Raw genomic sequence first — 10,426 nt, 5'->3', positions numbered from 1 at the left:
TTTAGATAAATGTTCCAGGTAGCGACACATTTCAACTTCCGTGTCGGTGCATGGCTGTTTTGCTTACAACTCTCACCCACAATGCATTTCGTCTGACAGGAAGCGTTCAGAGACCGTTGGCGCGCTACTTCGAGTGTGACCTCGGTGTAAACAAAAGTTGACACAAGTAAAATGAGCGTGTATTTAAACTTGTAACACCACCGTAATGAAAGTGACAGTTCCGAAGTTTACATTAACGTAGACTAAAGGTCTCAGAAGGCGGAAACGGACCCTTCTCTGCTGCATGATGGAGAGTGTGCTCTCGGAAGATTTGTATCGAAATCCCCATCGGCTCTCCCACTGTGGAAAGACTATCTCATTTAACTGCAAACGGGCTCCGGGCACAAATGACAACGAAGGAAGCGAGTTAATATTCTGCAGTCTTTCATTTGAACGGGAAGGGAACACGTTTCTGAAGGCAGCTGACGGAGCGGCTGTCATCAGCAGGAAAAGATTAGCTCATGTGGATATTGTGAAATGTAAAAGCGTCACGGACGCTCAGAAGAGAGCCACGGCGCCATGTGTTTTAGTGATAAAGAAGAGTGAGAAAAGAAGCAGTTTTCAGTACAGTCTTCTCACACTGAGCTCTTCAAACCGACTGGAGCCCTGTGTGGAGTTTAAACTCCCTTATCAGATGAAGGGGGCTGTGTATATTCTCCAGGGCCCAACTGTGTTGTGGAGGCATGAAGGTGGTGTCCTTTATACATCCCCGCAGGCAGAAGGAGTGAGACAGGTTCCCATTCATTTCTCCCACTGTGTTGTAGGTGAACTCCCTCTCCATAAAGGACAGGTGTTTGTTCTCGGACTGCAAAAGCTTCCAGAAGAGTCCACTAGCCAAACCCTTGGCTATTTTGTTGAAGATGGACAAGTATTTGATGGCAGTGTGATTTTACCTCATCTATACATTAGCATCACACAGTGCATCTTGGTGGTTGCGGCTGACAGAGTGGATGGTGTGCTTAAATGTGATGTAGTTGCAGCAACATCTAATCGGCAACTTGTTTATTTTGAGAATGGAGTAGTAAAAGATGTTTGTCAGTTACCCTTTGAGCAACCTGAAAATATTCAGGTAGTTAACACAGGAAGATATGGTTCTCTGTTTGCTGTATCCTTTTGTGAGGGGCATGTTTGCACCATATGGAAGGAAACTTTTCAGGTAGGTTTCATGATCTTTTTACAGTCCAAGTCTCTTGTCTACCCCTCATTGTGCTTTAAAAGTTTTAATAAAGTTTACTTTGTTAAACCATCTTCTCCAGATAGCTGCCCTCTGGTCAAGTGTCACCTCCATCCATGTGGATGACTTCCTGGGGTGTGGAACAGACCAGATGCTGCTGGTTTTTAAGGATCGAGTTATAGCATTGGAAGAATTCCTCATCACTGACCTTTGTGGTATTTCATTTTCTGTAAGCATATTTTTCTTCTTATGAGTGATGTTCTTCTTCCTATTTCCACCAATTTCCTTTTCGGGGGCGTGGGGGGGGCAAATGTGACAAGCCGATCTATCTGTGATGGATAGGCACCAGCAACACACAACGTTTGATTGGATAAGCGTTTAAAAAATATAATGAATGAATGGAAGACTTAATGTTTTAGTTTACAGGAGTTTTTAGTTTAGGAGTTTTAGGATTTTTTTTAAGTATGTCTAACTGAAAATACATGTTTCAGCATGGCCAGGACACTGAAGCACCAAAGACATCCCCTCCTCCACCAGAGAACTATCTCCTTACACTTAAAGCTTTGGAATCAAGACTGCAGGTGAGTCTTTATAACACATTAATAGAGTAGGTGTAGAAGGACTGCAGTAATATTTTTTGTGCTAATGGTCATACATTATATGGTCCAAAGTATTGGGTCAAATTGGCCTCTTAATTTTTGACTTCAGGGTTTTTCATTGCAACTGATTTCACTTGTGTATGAAATCAAGAACTCAGCCATGCAGTCTCCCTTTACAAACATGTGGTGGTTCTAAAGGCCTCATAGAATGTGAGCAGGGTACTGTTATAGGATGCCACCATTGCAATAGGTCAATTTGTGAAATCTCTTCCCTAGTAGATATTCTACAATAAGCTATAAGAGCTAACTGTATTGCAAAATGTATTGCAACGTGGAAACATTTAGTGGGGTCGCCTATTGCTAAAATTTGCTGACTCAAAAACTTCAGAGCTCTACACCTCCTCTGGCATTAACACCAGTATAAACGCTGTGCACCGGGAGCTTCATGGCATGGGTTTCAAAGACCGAGCAGCTCCTGTAGGTGTAATGTGTAGATGGCCCAGTACTTTTTTCCATGTGGTTTATGTATGTAATAGATTGCCTTCAGGGGTCACACAGTGGTGCAGTGACTAACAATGGTGCTTCACAGCAAGAAAATCCTGGGTTTGAAACCAGTTGCTGGCTCCCGCCTTTATGTATAGAGTCTGCTTGTTCTCACTGTGCCTGCATGGGTCCTCTCAAGGCCAGTGACATGCATTGTAGGTCAATTGGTGATTCTAAATTAGATGTTTGTGTGAATCCTAGTGAGAATGGTTGTCTGTTTCTATCATGTGTTAGCCCTGTGATGGACTGCTGATCTATCTGTCTTCACACCCAGTGACAGTTGGGATAGGCTCCAGCAATACATAACTCTGAATTGGATAACTGTTTAAGAAAATGAGCAAATTGATGAATGGAAGACTTTATGTTTTAGTTTAACCATACGAGAATGATGGTTACAGCATTATTTTTTTATTTTTTTTCATCTGAGTTACTTCTGATGTGTTGTGTGATAAGTCAATGTTGTCTAATGGTTTGTAACACTTGGATGTATTTCTATATGCATTTGTTATCTAGCAAAGTAGCAGTGACAAATTAAAGGAAAAAAAATCAACATAAAGCCTCTTAATAAGGGGTTAGGTTCCATCTGCCATCAGAACAGCTGCATTGCACCAATGCATTGATTCTTCAATTCTCTGAAACTTTACTGAAGGCATATACATACCATTCTTTAAAAATGTATTGGTGACTTTCATAATGGCGGTTCAGAGTTCTATTTCACATGCTAATCCCACTGTGTTTGCAAGAGCCATGTCATATGATTCAGATCATTTTTCATTATTAATGAACTGTTCAGTGAACCCTCAGGCCCTGTGGATGAAGGTCTTGTCACCCTGGAAGTGACCACTCCCACTTTGTACTGATTGTATTGATTTTCAGCAGTCTTTCCCTCCAAAGGGACTATTGGACTCAAGCTGTGTCAGCAAAATGCCCTTATAGCAAAACAGAGCAGCAAGATCTCGTCACTGTAGGGGTCAAGGGTTCAGGGTTTTCCTTTAATTTGTCGTCCTTTGTATATCAAAATTAGAAAAATATTTTTTACACACAGTTTATTGTGATGCTAATTTGATTTAATCCATACTGGCAGTCACATTTGCTGCATAATTAAAGACCTGATGATGGTATTTGTATGAGATGTTGACCCCTCGTGAACCTAATTTAAGTTACTCACTGTGTGTTAAATTTATAATGTGCCCTGTCAATCAGATATGATTTGTAATTTAGAGTGGATTGACTGTGCTTCAAGAGCTTCAGAGAGAAGTGACAGTGAAGGAAAGCGTTCTACGGCAGTCGGTCAAAGCCCTTACTGATGTGGTCTCAGAAAGAGAGCCTGTTCTCACACAGCATGAGCAGGTACTACAGTAACAACACATCATGCATGCTTTGTTGAAGTGTATTGAGAGAGTAAATTGTTAAACTTAAGCTCGGCAGACACTGTGCAATTTTTTTCAGTCACGTTATTCAGCTCCTGCTCAAACTGTACGATTGAATCGCAGGGGTTAGAAGTTTGTAGGTCACGATGCAGGGTCCCACATTATACGGCCCGATGCTCTGATGCGACCTGAGTGCTCACACTGTGCGTCCATAACATGAAGCTTATAACCCAAAATCTGTCTCTCGCTCTCCCTTTCTCTCCCTCTCTCTCCCCCTCTCTTTTAATATGATCTCCAGGAAGTTGAAGTGAACAAACTGTTGGCCTCTTAAATCGAACAAACACCCACAACAAATGCAGTGTATTCCCCAAAATAAATGTTTTTCAAAGAAAATTTTCAAATACTTTACATCCTTTTTTTTTCTCTTTTACCTGCATCATTGCATCTGAAGTCTGCTTTTTAAATAACATTCATAAAGTCCACTGTGTCTATGCCTAAATGCCTGTTGTTCAAATTGAAACGTCTGACATAAAGTGCTATTGCTGTCAGTGCTGTCACACACTTGTCATTGCTGATTATAGTCTTTGCACTTTCTGTCTAGGAGGGGCTTATTGCTCTGTGGGACTCTGATGATGAGTCAAAGAACGAGGCCTTGGATGACAAGATTCACGACATCCCAGCGGTGTCTTCAAAACCTCGAATTGACAAGCTGTGGCATCGCACCACTGAGGGCCGAATGGTTGTGGGAGTGATACTAACTACTGACAGATCAGCGTAAACATGATTTCTTTGTTACATTTTTAAAAATTATTTGATGGACAAAGGTCCAAGGTTCTGAAACACATTATCTAAACATTTAGTAGTGACACCTCTGAAATCTTAATCTGCTTGATACCTTGTCACTCATAATGTGTTCATGTGGTTGAGTGGATCCATGAGTGTAGGGTGAAGACAGAGGCAATAACAAACAACATGGCATTCTGTGCTTTAATCAAGTGACAAGAACCACAGTCCAGCTGTCAGACGGTATCATTGCTGTCTGATTAGATTTATCTGAACTTAAACAGTTGCTGTTTGCTGTGAAATAATGTGGAATTAATCACGTTACTTTGCGCTCGATTAAATCAGTAAGAAACTCTAAACATAATTTCTATCAGCACTAACTGGATAGAGATCCTTCTTTTGCCTCTTTGATTGCCCCTCACTATAAGGCAGATGCAGGGTGACTAGGTGGTCACCATGGCAACAAGTTTTTAATATCTTTCCAACCTCCTTATGTGGGAACAAAAAGCTATCAGATTCCTCCATCCACTTGTTACCGATTTTTCATTTGAGAACATGTGAAGGAAAGCTACTTTCATGACGGTCTCAGGTGCCATTTAAGTCCCACACATTGCTGTTTTGATTGGTGTACTTGTACAGCTGATGTAATTTCACTGCCTGGAAATAATCAATTCACAAGCAGTCGCACATTCAATTCACAGACACACGCACACATCGTCTTTACTGTTATATCAATTTCCACTCTGAATAGCCACTATCTGTGTGATATCTCATTGTTAGTGATGTGCTATTTTTGTTCCAGACCAGTGACCAATGTGAGCTTATCCATCCTGACAGACACGGGCCAGTGCTCAAGGCCCGCAGTCATCCAGACCCAGAGCCAAGTGTTCTGGCTCCCTGCGGCCTGCTCCTCGCCATCATCATCCTCCTCCTCTTCCTTCTCTGCCTCCACATTCCCAGAGCCCCCAGCCAAAAAAAGCAAGCAGCACAACGCCATCAGCACCAATGATCTCAACGCATGCAGAGTGGCTGTGACTGCGGTGACCAAGCTGACACCTCTGTTGAACTCTGGCCGTGTCAAGTGCCATGTCATGCTCCATTACATCCAGACACCAGATGCTTTTTCCTTCATGAGCAACCAAAGACCAGTTGTGTTGCACTGTGGCCAAGTTGCTTTAGACATTCAGAACAATTTGCACACCGAGCTGCTTAAAACTCCCCAACTCATAGCAGGTAAAAGCACAAAGGTGTGCGACTTGTGATTTTACTCCTGACATGTAGATGTTAACAATTGTTTTGTTATTTTCTCCAGATGAGGTTAGAGAGGACTTCCTGAGTCTTTTAGCTGTGCTGGATCACTGGGTCTTCCATATAGACTCTCCTGAATACAGCTTAGGTGACATAAATGGCTGGATTCAAAAAAGAGTGGGTTGTAAGAAGATAGAAGTGAGCCCTCAGTATCTACTATTAAATTCTTCAGGACCATCTGCTCTCATGCTGCTGAACTGGCATCAGATAACCCCTTTCCAGGGAGAGCTGCATGTCCATTCCAGGTAAATAAGTTTCTGATGGCTGATACCAGTAAGGCTGTATTTCTGACTTCTGAGATGTATAGTTACAATTGAATTATCAATTTGGAGATTGAAAGGAGTATTTCTTGTAAATCTTAGAATTTAAGGGTACTGCATGGACCAAATAAACAAACAAGAAGAAATTACAAGGGGCTGTAACCCGAAAAACATCTGTTACCCACAAGGATCTGTCCTATGCTATTACATTTAGTCTTTCTATTCTGCTATTCCTTATATTTTCTTTTCTAGTTATCCAAAGCGAGATATTACAACCTGTAATATCACTGCTCAGTGCACTGAGCCACTTCTACTGGGGATTGTCGTGATGTATTAAATTTTATTTAAAGAAAAAGAAAGCATAGTTCTACGAGTAGAAGCCTCCACTGCTCAATTTATATTAACAGATCCAAAGCTGAAATAGCTTTGAAGTTGACTAAGATGTATGTCAGCATGATATACCACTGAATATCAAAGAGATTAAGATTCTCTGGAGAGCAGAGCACTTAAAATTACAAATCCCCAAAATAAACTCTGAACTAGCAGCTGGTTGTGAATCAGCTGACAAATGACAAAAAAAGATTTCAACAAACTTAACTTCTTTAAATGTATTGTGACATGAATTATGTAATAACTTGCGAAATGTCACCTTTTTTTTTTTGTTCACATGCAGCCAGTTACAGATGTTCCAGTTCTTGGACTCTCTGCTGGCGTACCTCCCCGAGTCCTGTTCCATCCAGCCTCTCAAAGGTGCTGGAGGTAGGGGTGCATCTAAAATGTTTGCCTTAGCGCTGGAAAAAGAGCTGGTGTCTCTCAGAGAGTATGCCTCATTACTACTCTGCGAAGAAGATGAAGAGAAGCTAAAGGAGAAGTGCTTTGGATATAAAGAAACCCCTGATGCAGGTTCTGTAGAGGGGCTCCAGAAGTGTAGAGCGATGTGCCAGAGGGACTTGGAGAGGAGCAATATGAAGTTGAGCCCCCTGGTGGATGTGGGGCAGTATCGTAGGCTGATCCAAAGCATGTCTAAAATCCAACTTAATGGGGATTTGGCAGCACTCTTAGACATTCAGTTTTCTCCACTAATGTGCTGCAGTGGTTTTCATGGTTAAAAATCCCACCTCTAAGTAGCTCTTTATTTCTTTATTGTGTCTGGTGTAATGACTAAAAAGATACATTTTACCACAAATGAGAACCTAGCCGCTCTGCACAGCCTCTTTGTATTTATGCCTTTCTAGTGTCTATTGATAAAAGCCTCAGCCCATTTCAATTGGACCATGTGGGATTCTTAAAATGACACCTTTATGATGCAGCCCTCTGTTTAATTTATTCTTCTATTTATGTACTTTTAGACTAATGTGTTCAAAAATGCCCTTTTATGTCTGTTGCTGCCTGCAGCCACATGCTAGACAGAGATCACTTTCATCCAGGAGTCAGAAACAGTTTGTGTTATGAATAAAGACACCACATGATGGTTTTGCAACGCTTTATGCTTCTCCTCACTGTTTCTCCTCACATAGTTGACTGAAAGCTTTTAGTGGTACTTTCCCCTCATGGTTCGGTTATTTTTGATGCGTAAGGATGTAAAGAAAAAGAAGTCCTTGGAAGATGTTTCTGCTGCGATGCTGCACAGCCTGTCAGTGCTGTAGTTACGATGCCATTCATTCAAGTAAACATCAAATCGTACTCAAAACGGCCTCTGCTTTGCTCGATACTTAAGGTTTGTGACAGCTTGAATAGTAGCGTTGGCTAAAAGGGAGGGCAAGAGGTTATTTCCTCCCAGTGGAATTTAATTTAGTTTGTTCTGGGAGCTACTCCATCTGTATGTAGTACTTTTTTTTTTTTTTACACCTTTATTTTCTCTGCTTCATCGCGTTAAATGCTACCGCAGGATTCATTGTCACAGAATGGGAACATAATTACTTAAAGTGGGCCTATTGTGAACATTTTTGTAACCAGACGAGATTGGCAGGATTCACAGTTCGCAATAATGCTTGTTTGTCTTATACTGGACATTTCTTTATAAGGCAACTCTCCCCTTCAAGCCATTATGTGAGCTTGTGCCTTAAATTATAATATTAAGAGCTTCCCTCTATCTTTAACATCATACAGAGAGAGAGAGAAAAGAGTCTGAGCGTTTAGCTTTTTAAAAAGGTTTAACCACTGTAAGCACAGTATACAGAAAATAAGGACAAGCATGATGTATCACATTTAAAAGATTCAGATTACCGTATGAGGGATTCTTTATGTCCTACCATTTGATGGTAAGACTGCTGTGAGCTAATGAATTGTTAATTGAAAATACTTTATTTTGTTATTTTATGGTACAAAATAATCCTCGAACTTCAGCTGCTATGCAGGCTGATGATACACACCGGCACGTAGTCTCTCACATACAGAAGGAAGCCCATCCCCTTTTGTCTGTGATATAAACACCTCTGTCACTTCTAGCCCCGAAGAAAAACTTTGAATCCTCTACAGTAAATAACACCAGGGAAACGGCTGGAGGGAAACGGATCCACATGTGGAAAGGAAAATTCAATTGTTTTGGTATTCCCTTAGAGCCCTGAGTGCTGCCACACAAATAAAAAACATGGTTTGTCGTCCTATTATTTCCTGTTAAATTCTATTTGCTGTGAGTGGTACAGGACCTCTGCAGGGTTTCTGGCCTCCTCCTCCTCCTCACCTTAATCAGAAAATTTTCTGCTGTTATCAAACTTATCAGGCAAGGGGAAAACAAAATGTATGCGACCCATCTTGAGGCAATTTGCAGACAAATTGATAATGAACAGATTCCTACATTATCTGACACCTGTGCCGACGCCTCCCACCTACAGCGATTTTAGCGTGGAAGCCAGTTTCTACCAAAATAAATTAAGAAAATTAACCTTTTTCTTTCGTTCTTTTTTTTTTTTTTTTTTTTTTTTAACGTTACTTGGAATTGAAATGCCATAATTTTGCTATCTAATTAGAATAATTTTCATGCTTGATTCCATATCTAATCTTTGTAATCCTATTTAAATGTTTTACACTCTGTGCTCAAAGTCAGCACATCTTTTAAAATCTGAATTTTGAAAGTATTTTTGTGGACAATAATAAGCAATAACATAAAGATACCGTTGCACTGGAAAGCATTATTAAGCTCAGGTGAGTTTATATCTGCCACAACTATATATAACAAATAAGGATATGCCATTTGTTTACATCTGAATTACAGCTGACGTGATCCCCATGATGAATGATTTTAACCATGCTTATACTGGCCCTCTGAGACGAAGGCACTGATTTTGTGTTTCCAGTCGACTTATTGATCCGGGGTCACAGGGCTTTTTCTCTGGTAGATTCTGGAACTCACTTGATCAGCCAAACGGTATGGAAGGGCATTGATTATCTACAACATAATGCATCGTGCACACACACACACACACACAAACACACATACTATATCATTCTGTATCCAGTGAGCTCCCATGTGAGATGACACTCAATTTCAAAGAGGGAGAATGCTCGTGAGTTAGCAACATTTGCATTTATTGTTTCCATATTTAAAATATTTAACCTACAAACAGTCTTTTTTTGGAACATCTCACCACAGATAATTAGAGATTTCTAAAACCAGTTGCAGTTAACAGTATTTGTTGAGGTTGCACCTTTTGCATACAAATTGCTGACATAGCAGGCCCATTGTTGTTAAGCCCTTAGGCCTAATATTACAGTCTTTATAGGGTTTTCATGCTTTAGAATGGTCCACCAGGGGTGACTGTCATGGCCAGTTTACAGTAATAAAACTGATTAAATAAACATAGTCACAATGCTGTAGATTTTCCTTTTCGTCTCTTTCTTATATCTCTTTCTGCATAAAAACATTAAATGATGCTAAAGAGAGGAATAATACTGAATTTATATCATGTGAACATCATTTGGCCACTTTTTGTTAGCTTTTTGTTCAATACTATGTTTCCCTAAGATAAGCAATTGAAAGGAATATAGTTGATGTCATGTTATTATTTTTTATAGAAACAGTTTGCAGTGTGAGTTCATACACACTGGAGAGAAAAGACTACAGATCAATAGCAGTTTGTCACATCTCCCATTGATCCAATTTCGCATTTAAAATAGTGGACACCGCATATGCAACAAAGTCTTCACAAAAACCATCCCTGTTTGTAGTTTAAGTGTAATCTGAGCATCATGTAAGCATAATCCTCTGAAGAAACCCTGAAACTCATTCCGCCTTACCAGAATATAGTAGAAATTGTGTTTTTGATTTAATGCAGTATTTATATCCAGGCTTAAGAGGCACCATTGGTGAAACCAGGCACAAGTGTTCTTAAGTTCATTAATTTCCTGCTT

The 10,426-nt window shown here is 40.2% G+C and overlaps 1 protein-coding gene across 1 annotated transcript; it reads left to right on the top strand.

The window, feature by feature from the left end:
• The first annotated feature begins 258 nt into the window (after nucleotides 1-258).
• On the top strand, nucleotides 259-8,930 carry fancb (FA complementation group B). The gene is made up of 8 exons (XM_040005540.1): nucleotides 259-1,195; nucleotides 1,296-1,442; nucleotides 1,705-1,794; nucleotides 3,577-3,705; nucleotides 4,327-4,499; nucleotides 5,311-5,741; nucleotides 5,821-6,061; nucleotides 6,750-8,930. The coding sequence occupies exons 1-8, from the start codon at nucleotides 284-286 to the stop codon at nucleotides 7,183-7,185; spliced, it is 2,559 nt and encodes an 852-aa protein (XP_039861474.1). The 5' UTR covers nucleotides 259-283; the 3' UTR covers nucleotides 7,186-8,930.
• Nucleotides 8,931-10,426: the final 1,496 nt, after the last annotated feature.

Source organism: Simochromis diagramma, unplaced genomic scaffold (genome assembly GCF_900408965.1).
Source record: "Simochromis diagramma unplaced genomic scaffold, fSimDia1.1 OVJJ01000501.1, whole genome shotgun sequence".
Taxonomy (NCBI): Eukaryota; Metazoa; Chordata; class Actinopteri; order Cichliformes; family Cichlidae; genus Simochromis; species Simochromis diagramma.
This window is presented reverse-complemented; position numbering and strand designations above follow the sequence as displayed.